General features: G+C 39.6%; 1 protein-coding gene across 7 annotated transcripts in view; it reads left to right on the forward strand.

Moving 5' to 3' along the window:
• Window positions 1–15,709, forward strand: part of MOB3B (MOB kinase activator 3B) — a 103,546-nt gene that overhangs the window by 27,944 nt on the left and 59,893 nt on the right. For all 7 annotated transcript variants that reach the window (XR_012621578.1, XR_012621579.1, XR_012621577.1 and 4 more), the window contains exon 3: window positions 10,067–10,675. Coding sequence is in view for 2 of the 7 variants with exons in the window: in XM_074812190.1 (XP_074668291.1) it covers window positions 10,258–10,675 (418 nt within the window). In the remaining 5 variants the exon portion in view is untranslated. The remainder of the gene's footprint in view (window positions 1–10,066; window positions 10,676–15,709) is intronic.

Below are 15,709 nucleotides of genomic sequence, written 5' to 3' on the forward strand. Positions count from 1 at the left end.
AGTGGATGATTTATTTTTCTGAATTTTGAAAGCACAGATCACACAAGTAGACACTTATGACCCCAACACCAACTGCAAAGGCTATGCCTTGTAACTGCATGCTGTTGAAGCACAGTATGACTTGCCAAGTTGCGTATTGAGCACTTTGATTCAAACCATAGGAAGCAAAGATTTCTTCTGTGGTTTCATACACTTTAGCTTTTCTGATAACCATGCAAAGCTGTTGTTTAAAGTCAATGGATTGAGTCCTACAGCTGCTGGGCTTCCATTTCAGGACGAAGTTTTAGATTTGTGATATAAATAACTGAAAGATTAGCAATTAAATGGTTGTGGTTTTTTTCCATATTTCTCCATTTGTAGAGAACTATGCATTTTGCCTTGTCTTGATCAGCCCTGCTTTATAAAGACAAATAAATCCTATTTCCCCTTTATTAATACTGACTTCACTGTCCTCCTACTGGAGTGTTTAGTGCCCACAGCAATACCACTCAGTTTTGAGTTATTGGCAGTCAATTTGAGGGGCTGCATAGGTCAGGCTTGACCTCAGTTACTGACTCACACATGATTTTAGACAAATTTTGTCTCTCAGCATCATGGAGTTAAGGGTAATTTTTTGTAACTGAAAATCACCATGCCCATGTTGAGAATTACGTGTTTGTTAGAAAGGGTGCAGCACACCAGTTGATGTCATAACCTCCTTGCACATCTTTGCTTTGAAAAACATCTCTGAAATCCTGAGATTCTTAGGACTGTTGCTGAGGCACTGTGTCAGCAACCTGCCTCTCCCCTGTCCGCCCTCCCCACATTAACTTGAGCTTTGGTGGGAGAAGTCAGACTAAGGCTGATGGATCTGAATAGATGTCAGCTGACCTTTTTACATCTTGTTTTCAGCATCTATGCTTGCAGTAATTCCTGTTTTGTCCATGGAGTGTTAGTTATTTGTCTCTGCCAGCATAGTGCACATAACATGATTCTGCATTTGTATCTCTGTTTCTTTGCATGCTTTCCCTGGACAAGAAAGTGAATGGCTTTAATTGAAATGTCACTGAGATGAAACATACGATTTAGACTTTTTTCTTAAAGCAGAACACATACATGGTTTCCTAAAGCTAAGATTTAGACCAAGAATAAAACTGAGTTTGGCCTCTGCATGTAGAGCAGGGTGGCTGAAGTTCTAGGAGATAAACTGCTGGTTTCTAGCAGATAGGCCACTATATTGCCTTGTACAGAAAGACCTGCCCTCTGGTTGATCTGCTCACAAAGGAGAAGAGTAAGGCCCTGACAGGAGGTCTGAGACCATACTTTTCTGTGTGCATGTTTTCCTGTTCCCTATCACTCACATGACTTGACTGGTATTTTTTCAACAGACTTCAGTAGATTTAGTTTTTGTATGGGAATTGTGCAGATGTTCCCAGAGTGTAGGAGTGAGCAGTAAATCATATTTTAACTCTCTCACTCTCTACTCAATTGTGCCTGTGCTTTTAAAAGCCAGAATGTAGATTTAGGAGCGAATTAAACTGAACAAAGAGATTTGTGAAGATGAACTGTAGTTTAATAAGGAGTTCTTACTGTCTTGTCAAAGGAGGGTGCTCAGAGTGTAAAAGTAAAATTTTAGCTCTGTTGAAGGAAGTATCAGAGCTCCCACTGACTGCAGCATAGTCAAAATTTAATCTTTAGAAACAGGGTAGAGTCAGAAATGAAACAAGCTGGAGGACAAAAATGTGTATTATCATGGAGAATGACCATGTAATTTAGTTTGTATCTTGTCTTCTTCTTCAAGACTGTTAAAATTTTCTTACTCCTTTCACCTGTCCTCTGTATATTGTTTTTAAAGAAATGAAAGCTAACAGTTCTCTGTTGCAGCAGATGATGCAGTAAGCATGCTACAAAAGTGTAACAACCATACACTGTTGTGGTGAGGACTCCATCCTCAGAAACAGCAAGATTTTGACAGGAGCAGCGTTAGTGAGCTGTTCTACTGCTGCTCCTGCTGCAGCAAGCTAGCCTAAGCGTCCAATCCACCTGTATGGTAACTGTTTACAAGAGCAATGATTGTAACAGCAGCTGTGGAAACAAGGCATGTGCACTCCTAGAGGCTTTGCTTTATTAGTGGTGGAAGGACATAGCCGGTTGCGAGGGCTAGATAACTGAAAGCAGAGGCTGTTTGTGTACTTACAGAGAATGTGGTTTAGTGACTGCTTGTACATGTGATAGCCACAGCTCAGACCAGTAAAAGCCTGTGAGGCGGGGAGAGAACTGGGAGAGCCTGGGTGTGTAATAAAAAAAGTCGTTCTAAGGGACTATCAGAATTGCATGCTTCACTGTGATCTGTCACTCTGTCAGACTTCAGCCTTGGTAATTGCCTGAGCTAAAGCGAGTTCCCCACGTGCTGTAAAAATCTGGGAGGTCTGAAACGATCATGGCAAACACTGCAATTCACTAAAGTGGCCATGGCTGAAAAAGCACTCCCACAGGTTTCCTGTCTATCTGTCTCATTCTCTGCCTTCCACACAGACTTTTCCTTATGCTGTCCTCTTTCCTGTGCTGTGTGTCCAGGCAAGGGATCAAATAAATTGATTGGGATGAAAAATTGGTTTGTTGTTTAATTATTGCAATTTAGGTCTTAGTCTCATAGAGGTCCTTTCAAGGGGATATATAACCAGCTGGGCCAAGTATCATAGGGGAGGTGGCAAGAAGGCAGAAACATGAAAGGGGAGAAGGTGAAGCAGGACTGACTTTTCAGAAAAAAAATGTAGCCATACATGCCCCTGCATGACTATCCATCTGTAGAGGGTCAAGACCTTAAGTTCCTGTATGACAGAGGAACAGAGGCTGAACTTCAGTGTAATCTAAACCATGCAATTTTTGCAGTTTCTTTACTGTGGTTCTGAGAGATGCCTATTTCAGTTGACCTTAACCTGTATGCTACAGGAAGGCCCTGTTCCTGACTGGATTGCCATGGATACTGTTAAAATATAAACTTGCAGTGAAGAAGTGCGTGCCAGGGTATGCTCAGTTATCTTCATAGTGATCTGTGTACCTTTCCAGAACTTCAGATGATATGTAATTATATTTAACGCCTGTAAAAGGCATTAGAGTGATACTAGTTGAGAGGTGAGTCCTCTGTTAAAACGTATCTATCCTCATGGTGAAAAGCATGATTCATTTGGGTTAATAAACAGCACCTTATCACCTAAGATTTGAGCAGTCTTATCTCATTCTCCTGTTGTCAGACAGCTCATGTACTTCATCATAGAAATGTCTGTTGTTTAAGTCCACTTCTAGTTGCTTTGTACAATTTTCCTAAAAGGAAAGGGAAACTTCTTTTTGTAGTCTCTATAGAAGGGAGATTTGTTGAAAGAAGTGGAATTAAATGGTTGTCAATAAAGCATGGGGATACTAAAATGCAACAGTTCTACCTAAAATCACCTCTGAAACATGCTCATGACGAGTATGGTGATAATATGATTAATGGCATTTGTCTAAAAAGGACTGCAAACTTCATGTTTTATCCACAGATGCCTGCCCAAGCCATTGCTGCTCAGTCACATCAGAGGGACCAATCCGGCTCTTTAGCTATTTATTATTTTTCAATTTTATCCCTACAAAAATCTCTGTATTTTGGCAGAATCATAAAGCATCATTTTATTCCCTTTGTCAAATGTTGCTGTAATATTAGCAGAGCTTAGAGATTTTCAGACAGGAGCTGATCCAATTTAGTTATTGTTTGTCACATGTTACATAACTGCATTCATTTTTAAAGCACCCAGTTTTATAGACAGTTACCCATTGTATTTTGCTGTCCCTTTCCAATCTTTTACATTAGAAATGGGGTGGAGTGGTTATTAGTCTAAACAAGAAAAGAATCAAAGGTCATTTATATTTACTGCTTTGAGTCTTGACATTTTGATTATGAAAATACTATTTATGCTATTTTCTGTGATCTTACACAACTGTGGCTTTTATTAGTTTCATGAAATCACTTGCTGCTTTTTTTTTCCCATGCACAGACAGAACAAAGGCTAGTAATTGCATGTCAAATGAATGGATGTTGCTATATGTGGGAACTGTTTCTCACTGTGGGAAGGCTTCTTTCCAGTCAGTGCTTTTCACCTGAGTACCTTGAGGCTGCAGTGTTGGTACTGTGGTTATCACATATGGATTAGTGTAAGGTAATCCTAGTACCTGTAGAGGAAAAGGAAGAACTTGGAGAAACCTCAGGAATCCTTTCTTGGGAAAGACTTTAAGCCAAATTCTCTCTTTTTTTTTTTTTTTTCCTAAAGTTTCTGGGACTTCTACAATAAACAGAAGAAAATTCTTGTCCTGAAGCATCAGTAGGCTTCCTTTCACTGGATCCTACCATTTACTATTGTTAATTTGTGTATTAATTGACATGTTCTAGGATTCACATAAATAAAACAGAAACCATGGACAAAGGCTGCAACAGGACATTGTTGTCCTTAATAGTGATGGTTTTACCTGAAAACTTCCACTGTAGAAGCCATGGAGAAGCCATCCAAGGCAGCACCTGGGAAACTAAGACATTGTGGATACTTCTTCTAAGTCTTACAGTAGGAATCAGACACCCTTAATTCTGGGAGCCTAGTCTTTATGGAACTTGCAAGATTGTGGAGGATAGGATGGAATGTAGGAAAAGATACACTGACCCTCAGAACCTGGTTCCTGTGTTTGTATATGCTGCTTTTAAGAGACATATTCTCTTGGTTTGATCCTTTTTCCTTTCTCTTTCAACTCTGGCACAACCATCAGGCAAATCTTAATCTCCTTTTGTACATAATAGGTTAGTAAGGGGAGGGGTTTTTTGCCCATGAAGAATATCTTCTCATATCATGAAGTTTTCACTATGAATACAAATAATTGTACAACTTTTTTTTTCCTTGTGATTTCAGATAAAACTTAGCTGAACTGCATAAATTTGAGTATGTAAATAAGATATATGTAATATTATTGTTCCTACTCACTTGGCTGATTTTTACTTTGTAAATAGGAAAGCTGTTTTCAGATTTCAGGACAGGCCTTTCCTTGTTGGATAATTCTTTGTACTTCAGAGTGTTAAACAGAGAAGCTGTTCATTGTATAATACAATTCTGGCTCTCAAACAAGAGCCTGGAAATAGAAACAGTGTACGTTTGCTCAGTCAGAAAGGAGCATGGTTCTATGTATGTGCCTCCAAATAATGTGTTTGCTGCCCCAGTTATCTGATATAGCCATAGTGAAATGGCCCCTTGTATGGATAGTGAAGTACGAAGCCAAACATGAGAAGTCCACAGAAGGTTGGACCTTAACGAGATTTGGATCAAATGTGTGCTTTCCTGCAGGCTTCAGCTGGCTTTGGATCAGACTATGCAAGTGCTCAAAATGGAGAGTAATATTTTGGAAAGAAAAATGTGAAAATCAGCTGATGCTGAGTTGTTTTTCAGACAATGTATTGCGGGATAGACGGCTTACTGTGGGTTTGATGCTGGAGAAGTCATGTCTCCTTACTTTCTTGATTAATAAAAAGGAAATGATACCAGCTACTTTTCCAGCAGCCTTCTAGAGTTTGCGTAATGCTCAGTAGAGTGCTGTGATGAAAGATGTGTGTTTATAAGCCGTGTGTGTGTCATTTAACAGTCTTATTACCTGTGATTTAATAGAAGGTATATGACGAAATGATACAGTATGTTTTTAACTCAGCAGTGACTCAGACATGATGGTGATCACAGCATGTGGTTTGTTGTGGGTGTTTTTTTAGTGGTATCTGCATGGGTAGGACTGGTTTATTATTTCCATATGTTGACTTGGTATACCTGATATTTAGACTGAGTCTCTCTGTATGTGCATGTTTCTACATAAAGCTGGGGACAACATTGATTACTGTGGTGCTGACGCCATGGATGAAACTTGTGAGAGTCTGGTTCTCTGTTCTGAGATCATCTCCAAATCTGCAGTTACCATTCTCAGTCATGGCTCTGCGAGCAAGGGAATTCACCCAACTGCATTATTCATGCCATGGAACAGTCCCTCAGAAAAAGCTGTTGGTGACTGTCACACATCTTCAGAAATACATTGCCCTGAAAAGAAGGAAGAGAAGCTGAAGTGTTGGAAGGAGTTATCTGTCTGAGCTGCTCACACCAGGACAGACATATATTAAGCACTAAGTTCAGAAGAGCATTCAGAACATTCAGAACCCAAACACTATGAGCCACAACATCATTCTTTATGCCCCGTTGTATAGTTAGGACCTGTCATAAAGGATCAGAAGCCAGATTCTATCAGCTTTGGCACAGGTATAAGTCAGGAGCAGTTCTGCAGGCATTACTATGATATGAGAGGAGACTGCAAAATACCTGTTAGCAATAGTAAAATTTAATTTTATGTGGAAGGAGGGTGGGTGCTACTGTACCACAGATTTCAAGGAGTTATGATCCAATCTAACCAATACCACAACACTGTTCATAGTGTTTCATCTCTGAAGTAACTCTCCCAAGACCAGTTGTGATAATGAAACTGGGAATGTTTCTCATTATCATCAAGTGAAAATTGTCATGAAAGTGAAAGTGGTGGCCAGCAAGCCAAGTTACATTCTCAGTGCTTTAAAAATCAGGTTTTGCTCACCATTTGTTGTTGAGGTTATCTGGTAAGTTTTCCTTTTGCTAATGCTACGTGATTTTGAAGCAATAGCTTTGCTTTCCAAGTCCAACACTACAGAGTTTTAATTGACAGTATGTGATCTGGGGTGGAATGACAAACCTCTCATCACTGATTGTTGATTCAAACACAGTGCAGCAACATGTTGGAATTCTAATGGTGAATGAGTTCCTGCAGTGGCTTAGTGATTCAGTCCAAAGCAGAGGAGTGGCCATCCTACCATTAACCACTGCCACTTTATTGCCTAAGCAGTAAAGATGCTTTTAGAGCCCACAGACTTGGGCTAGAGCTTTCCCATTAGCTTCAGCCTCTGAAAAATCCAAACCTAAAGTGTCTGTGTTTAATCTCTGCTGAAAATCAGGTGAGCCTGTTCTTTTGCCTCTTGTGAGTAAAGTGAAAGCTGCTTTATTTCAGGGAAGTAATTGTGGTGCTGTTTGTAACTGTTAGAAAAGCCTAACTGAGCTGGTTGCTTGAGTGGTGGGAGTAAGGGCAGCTGCGTAACCTCCAGGAAAGCAGCCGGTTTCAGCAGTGAGGGGGTGAGTCTCAGAATTCTAGTTTCTTTCTTCGTTCTTTTCTGTTACCATTTGAGTGAAGACAAGGGTTAATTAGATAGCAAGTACACTCAGGAAGCAGCATGCAAAAAAAATATTTCGGAGGGCTGATTCGACACAGTATTTCTGTGAAATCCAGGTTATACACTTTTCTGTTTTGTGTTCTTGCACGTGGAAATGCATGAGAAAGTAAGTTTATCCATACCCTGGATTTGCACAGTCTTTGGTCACCTTTTAAGAGAAAGAAAAAAAATCATCTAACAGAGCTACGTCTCTAAGAGAAGTTAAACAGTGAATTTGAATTCTGCAGTCCAGCTTTGCAAAGGTAGTGTGTGGTTTTGTGTAAAGTGATAGAAAGATGAAAGAGGAAAAGCATTAGATTTTATTGCAAGATGCTGAATAGAAGATTCTCCAGACAGGAAAGGTATAGGAAATTCTTGTTAGTTCTGATTCTGTTTTGATGGGTTAAAGAACAGTTTCATGTGGATGTGTAGTAGAGCAATGTTTTGGATTAGTCTTTGGGTTGAATTTGACCATGATGTATGTGTGCTTCCACAGACATTTCAACATGTGACTCCTGGTACACAGAAGAGTTGCGAGAATGAGTTGTTTGCTGAATGTTTTGGTTGCTTTTATTCTGTATGAATTAGTTTTAGGTAGACTTAATGTATGGAGAGGAGTGGGAAAGAGTATGTATTTAATATGGTTAATTATGTTTGCCTATTCAGCAGAAAATAGCTTATGAAATATGGTGTTGGAAAAAGTTTAACACCAGTGAGTACTGTGCTTCAAAATGTGTCTTCTGAAAATGAGTTTTATGTTGTGTTAAATAAAAACTCCTTGCATGTTCTGGTGAATATTTGCAGGTGGGGAAGGGAGTCAAAGTAGCTACATAAGAGCACCAGGTATAAAGTGGGAAAAAGCTGTTTAACTGTAAAGCTCTGGATCTAACATCCTTATTGCAAACTGGGACATTGGCTCCACGCCATCTCAAAGTGTGTTAGTCACAAGCTCAGTCTGTGCAGCAGTACTCACCTATTCTTTGACAGGCTTTTACATAAACAGCTGACTGCCACAGAGCATTTGAGAGCTGGGGGTTATGGCTCTTAGTAACAAACAAGCTGTAAGGCAAAGTTGTCTCTTTAAAGTGCCTTCATTTCCTGCCAATGACACTTAACTAAATTGTTCAAAGGCTAGTTTTGTTTAAAGTCTTCTTTCCCTGACCTTTGTCAGGTTTCAGGATCTCTGGATTTGAACATTGAGGATCTCTGTGTTTGAACATTACTCCAAGGGGCATGTCAGATATGACAACAGTCTCCCTGGAGTTCATCTCTGAACTTCTCACATTTTGCTGGCATGGAAAGAATGTTTATAAACTCATGATTGGAGTATCCCTCCATCATGCCATCAGCAGAACAAAAACCAAGCAGTTTTCTGCTGGTTTTGTTTACCTGCTGCTTGGTGGCAAATTGGCTGGGATGCTAATCTTTCAGCTATTTGGGAGAGGATTTTTTTATGGCACCACATTTCTCTTTGCTTAGGTATGCGTTGCTTTCTTGTGGTGCTTCAGAAAAAAAGAAGCACCTTTTTCTCTTAATTTCTGTCCCTCAGCAAAGCTTTGTGCAACTGTCTTTGCAAGAATTCAGTGCTTTCCATACACAACCTAGTAAAGTTTTCATGGGCATGATTTCTGTTATGGGGAACAGTGGAGCATACATTATCCCATGATGAGAATTCATCAGCCGTTGATAGGTTAGGGTTTTTGTAGTGCTGTGCAAATTTAAAACATATTGTGTTATTTAATCTAAATAATGCACAGCATGAAATGTTTGCTCTCTGTCTTTAATCATAAAACCTTCAGTATTAAAACAAGTCTGATTGAGATAGCCCCTATCTATCCTATCACCTACTAATTGCCTCCATTTACTGATTATAATACTTTTCCACATATATGTATAAGAATAAACAAGTCTCTAATGCAGTAATTTATTTTTTCAGTCAGACTGGCTGTTAAAAAAACATTCTTTGTTGCCACAGCAGGTTAGATGGAACAACTCTATGTCTATGCTCTTCCTTTTGTAAGAACGGCAATGCCAAGCATTCCCTTGTGGAGAAGATGAATAGAGCTATAAAGAAAGTGGCAGCTTCACTGTTGCTTTCTAATCATTCTACACAGTCCAATAGAAAATTAAGACCACTACTGAATTCCTGAAAGTGGGTCAAGAAAAATCACAGTCTCTGTACAGTTCTGTGGGAAACAGGAATTACTTCTGTGCAATACTGTTGGTTTCACTCTAACTAGGTTCTGTGAGGTTTGCAAAAACAAGTATCTTGTTAATTAAAAATAGAGAACAAATATGTAAAAATCTTGGTTGGGGATTTTTTGCCTACAGAGAAGAGCACTGAAACTATGGTGAATGCTTAGGGGCACCACTGGTCACTTCAGGAGCAGTTAGATAAGACTTATAAATTGTCACATAGTGTTCTGTCTACTGAATTTATATATACATTATGTATGGTATGCGGTCACTGTAAAAATGCAGCAAAATTAAAAGGTTGGTTTAAAAATGATCTAAAGATGGGAAGATTATACAAGATTTATTGAATTCCCATTTTATGATAACCTAAGAGCCTCTATTTGGGTAAATATTTAAAAAGGACAGAGAAGTTATTTCCTTAATACCTTAAAAAATGACACTTGCTTTTTTCTTTCAAATGTTCAGCAGGTTAGGAGTTGGACGGTTTTTAAGGCTATCTTGTTATGTATTTTTCAGCTCATAATTACTAGAAAATGATGGTAAAACAGTAACAGACAGGGCCAGATTTGAGCTTACCACTAATGTATATTGTTTTCATATCCTTAGGGACATGAAGCCTTTCGGGAAGGCTTTCAAGAGGAAGAGCTAATAGGCTACTCTGAAGTTGATACAAGCTTCTCTGAGAAAAAGAGCAGGACCTGGAGGACCTGTGATAGGGAGCAACTGTTTTCAGATACCTTCATTAAATCTCAGCCGTGCTTTTCTGCCAGCCACTTCAGAGCAGAAGATTAGCAGACATGTCCATAGCACTCAAGCAAGTCTTTAATAAAGATAAGACTTTCCGCCCAAAACGCAAGTTTGAACCTGGAACCCAGAGGTTTGAACTTCACAAACGAGCACAGGCCTCTCTGAACTCAGGCGTAGACTTGAAAGCGGCTGTGCAGTTGCCCAGTGGAGAAGACCAAAATGACTGGGTGGCTGTCCATGTTGTTGACTTCTTCAATAGGATCAACCTCATTTATGGAACTATCTGTGAGTTCTGCACAGAGAGGACCTGCCCAGTGATGTCTGGAGGCCCTAAATATGAGTACCGGTGGCAGGATGACATGAAGTACAAGAAGCCTACAGCATTGCCAGCACCCCAGTATATGAATCTTCTCATGGACTGGATCGAGGTGCAAATCAACAACGAGAATATATTTCCTACAAGTGTAGGTAAGTGTGAAGAAGAATTCCTAAAGTATAAACTGCCTTTCATTCTGCATATTAAGCATGTTTTTTTCCCACCCTCATTTTTAGAGATTGTGGAATTCAAGCCTTTGAATAGCAGGTGGGGAGGAGTAGGGTGTCTTGCAGGAATAGTGTGAAATGTATGAAGTGCTAACTGTGGCTGCTAGATATGGTGGGGTTTGTTAGCCTAAAATGTTTTAATTCTAGCCATTTGTTCCTGGTAAGCCTCTCAGGTTAATCACTAAGGGTGGTCATCATTGCATTAGTAGCTTTCTGAAAGCTAATCAAGTTTTCATTGCTTTGCATTTTGCCTGGCCACTTAAGCAGATACAGAATGGATGGAAAGCAAAGCCTAATTAGAGTTGTATCCTCCCTTCTAAGTGTGTACAGCCATGTGCAGTACAAGGCAGTGGACAGTCAGGAATGCAGCGAACTCTGCCCTCCCACCCTCTCTTGACTTCCTATCCAAAACTGACAAATTGGGAAGTGAATTATTCTCCAAATTACTATTTCTAAGAGTATATATAACTAACAAGCTTTGTTATGGTTTAATCAGACAGCCCACGTGAGAAAGCTGTTAAGGGCAGCACAATTTTCCTTTTATAATACTATAGTTAGTTCTCCTGAAGACTGTAGCAAGTAGGTGGAAGTATCTTTGCTGGAATAGTTCCCTCTGGATGAGGAGGACTTGGCAGAAGAGTGCATTGTGTAGTGTAGACAGCCTAACTCTTTATGACCTGTGGCTGCAGGTAATAAAAGACAGGATGTTATAACTTAGAGATGTCAGTGTACTTACGTAATTTTTAGCAGTTTAGTTAATGAGTCCCGATTCATTTCTTACAAGTGGGAAAGCTGGAAGCTTGCTGAAAGAAGTGTGAGGTGTTACATGTAAGTACTTGGCCCAGATGAGTAACAAACAAGAAGAATGCTCATGTGTTAAAATTAGTTCAGCCAAATATTTTGCAGTTTATATGCAGCTAGGGCCTGCAGCTAACTGGTAGACAATACATCAAGAGGATGTGTCAACCAGTATTTCCTGACCTTTGAAATACCTTATTCTTGGCCTTGACAGTGATTTCTCTGGACAAACTTGTGGTTTGTTTCCCAGTTCCTATCACTTTTCTGTTCTAGACTGATAGGTAGAAAGAAGGCAATAACTATATGTCCTGGTTTTGGCTGGGATAGAGTTAATTTTCTTGAGCTGGGAGAGAGCATTGCTTTTAGTCTGAACTTCACCAGCACAGCAAGAAGAGGGAGGATTTCAAAGGAAGCAGTACCACATACTTTGTGTAGTGAAAAATGGGTTTGATTTCTCAAGCATTTCTTGGTTTATATTTCTTCAGGGTGAATGATTTTTGGAATTGAAGGTGGGTTGAAGGTGCAGTGAAGTATGTGATTTTTGCTTTCATTGGTATTTCTGCAGGCTTTTATTATACCAAGTTTCCATTGTGGCGTATTCCAATATTATTCTGCTCTTGCAGTTTGCATATGCAGAAAATGTGGTCTGTGTGTAAGCATGGGGAGCAGGTAACAGGTAATACACTGGCATGCTGATGGGCCTTACTGAACCAACAAATAAAACAATCTTTCAGCTCTAGATACTCCCGCCTTATGTTTGTAGTAAGATACAACTGGAGAAACTTTCATTCTGAAGGCTTACCTATTGTAAGCCTAGGAATGAAATCAGTAAACACCCTCAATCTACTGTTTTTCTCCTCCCAGCAGCTTCTGCTGTCATAGATTAAATTAAATCTGAAGCAGTTGAGGAAGGAGAAAGACCTGTGGTCTCTAGAATGGGTCTGGACTCTTGATACTCAGAACAGGAATGCTTGACATCTGTGAAAAATCTTTATCTCACTATGAATTGTCACAAAGGAAGGGGAGAAGTCTGCTTGAGCTTTCATGGAGTGGTAGACTGCACCACGCTTGTATTACAGACAGACATGACTGGACAGTCCCATAAAGAGATTTTATAGATACCATTTGGAGCATTATTCCACAGAGCAGCACTAGCATCTGTATTCCATTCTCCCCTCCTCTTGACCCTTTGTTGCGCATACTATAGTGGCCAGCCACACGCTTCCTGTCTTCTTGATTCACCAATTTGTGGTATGAAACTGTTGGTAAAATTGCTTGGGAGGCCTTAGATCTTACAATTCAGAAACAGGTGCACACTGAATTGAATCTGGCATTCTAGGTACCTCTTCTTTCAGCAAGTCCCTACTTAAGCACCCAGAACAGTCAAAGAAGTTTGAGTCTGTTCCTAAGTAAGTTACTTTTCTTTCAAGGGAATCTTTCCGATTTATTTGCACATCAATCTCCTACCTGTAAAATGGAGATGATACGACCTGCCAGCCTGTCTGAGTACTGCTTATAAAGCTGTTGAATGAAATGCAATGACTTGGCATGTATATTGTTACATGTTTTGCTTTCCACAATTGATCAGAGAGAGAAGCTTTGTTACAGTGTTGGGTACTGTTTGTTCCTACCTGTTCTGCAGCAGCCTTTGGTTAGATGCACCACAGGCTTAGTATTGATGCAAACCTTTGTTTTCATTCAGAGAAATTGATGATGGTGGAAATGATGATTGTTCATTGTTCAAACCAGTTGAAATAGATTTTGAAAGATATACCCAGATATGAAAACAAAACAGGCTTAGATATGTCCTTACTAATAGTACAACAGTTCTAAAGCATTGAGTGTCTGTAACTTAGAGATTCATTTATTGCTTTGAATCTTTGTAGCATATGGTCGGCAGAGAATTGTTCTGAAAAAAGTGTATGTCCAGTGGATGGGATTTGGGCTGACCTTTCCATTAGCAAATGAGTTCGGTAAAGAGATCCAGAGGGGGATTCATAGGAGCTGTCCACAGAAACCTGAACACATTTTTCTCAGCTTAATCCTATTAAACTTGTTCTATTTCATTTGACATATCTCTTGCAAACTATCTAAAAAGGAATTTCAAGAACTCTGATTTAAGCACAGCTTTCATTGAGGAGCTACTTTCAAGGAAAATAATTTTAGGATAGGAATAGCCAGGCTTGGTGGACTTTGTGTGTTGTTATTGTTGCTCCTCTGTGGTTTAAAAAAAACCCACAAATGCAGTTGAGTTATAAATTGTTATGGATATTACAGTTAACCCTGTCAGTGTTTACATTGGCATGATGATCTCTGGCCACTTACTAGTCTCTGTACTTCCTGTGGTCTGGTGCTATTTCCTCTCTGCTTTCTCTAGTCATTCTGGTCTATTCATTTGCTGGTAAAGAGCCTCTTCCTCCAGCCACTCTCCTACTAATACTAAACTGGCTGGCAGGAGAAAGGGGAGCTGGTATGGAACAGAGGAGCTGTCAAGAATTTTGTACACTTGACAAAAACGGGTGCTGAATATTAGGACCACTTCTTTGTATAGCAAAGCTTTAAGGACTGTCTTTGTAAAATGGCCTCACAGCCTCTAGAGGATTTTAGACATTATTATGTCCTTGTTCTTATTTCCATTATTCTGAATTTCCTTTATCCATTTTAAGTGGATTTAAGGCATGTAAGAGACTGACAGCTCTGGAAACAAGTTCTGTATGTAACCACAGATACACCCTGACCTGTCTCAGCCCTCACTGAGTGGGAATGCAGGAACAGAATGGGGGAGACTTCACTCTTTATGCCTGCTCAGGCCACTATGGTGAAGCTATCCATATTAGTCCCCAGCATGAATTTTTGTAGCTGGAGTTTTGTTTAGCTTTAGAGTAAACTCTTTTTCTTCAGTAAATACTAGTTGCTCTTCTAGGTACCTAGTAGTCTCACTATTTAAACACTTTCAAGGGATATATTTTCAGGCTTATATGGACAACTTAAATACTCCATAGCCTCAAAAGTGCACCCCTTCTTTTTTTTTGTCACTGTGCTTTTTGGTAAACAGGCTGAAGAAATCATTTGGAGCGGGAAGTAGTAGATCCTTGGGACAGCTGCAGGTTTTGGTGAACTGCAGTTGTCAGGTTTCACCGTATGTGTTTGGGCAGCGTCAAAAAAAGGGAGATAAGAAAGCAAGCAACTCTTTACAGCTGTGCTCCCTTCAGGCCCCGATTCCCAGACAAATTCAGTTGCCCTAGGTTTTTTTTTCTTCCTCACTGCAGCATTAAATTGAGAGTAATTCTGGTTTGTTTGGATTTTCAGTGGATGGAATGTTTTTTTCTGTTTTAAGAGTTACTAGGAAAGATATCCAGATATTTAAGGCCACAGGGGATTATTTCATTTATTCTAATCTGACCTCCAGCATAACACAGGCCACAGAATGTCACCACATGATTTCTTCATCAGGTCCATAGTTTGAAATGAGAAAACAAGACAGAGAGTCCTGCTGAAATAAACAAGAATATGAACTTCTTTTCTGACTTGACATAATGAAAAACTTTTCCCAATGAGGACAATAAAGCAGTTGAGAGGGACCCAGAGAGGTTGTGCTGTCTCCATCCTTTTTGGTTTTCAAGACCAGGCTGGATAAAGCCCTGAGCAACCTCATCTGATATGATGGCTATATAAAGCAGAAAGCTGGGATGCAGACCTCCCAAAATCTGTGCCAGCCTCAATTATCCTGTGATTTTTAATTCTAATTTCAGCACTGACAGGCTGCTTCAGGAACAAGAGCTAAATTGATTAGAAACCGATTAAGCAGTTTAAGAAGCTGCAATTTGGCATTTAATGGAAATACAAAATCACTTTTAAGCTATGAGAGTTTTTGCAGAAGAGGATTTCAAAGGTTATTAAGTTACTGTAATCAAATAGCCTAGTTATGGCTGATCAAAATGGAAGTGTTTAAAATCTAGGACTTAGCTGAAAAATTAATGTATCTTTAGAAATACACTACTTCGTCCATGCTTGACTACTAAATTTTGGTAGTTGGCAGCTTCAGAGTTTTTGCAGAGTGCATGTGTGTGACGCTACTTCCAATACTCCAAGAGGAGCCCAATATATCACCACAGTGCATCAACAAAAGCAGACCAAGACTCTGGAGGGCCCTTGAGGATG

The sequence above is a fragment of the Strix aluco genome, chromosome Z (assembly GCF_031877795.1).
Source record: "Strix aluco isolate bStrAlu1 chromosome Z, bStrAlu1.hap1, whole genome shotgun sequence".
In the NCBI taxonomy this organism is placed as follows: Eukaryota; Metazoa; Chordata; class Aves; order Strigiformes; family Strigidae; genus Strix; species Strix aluco.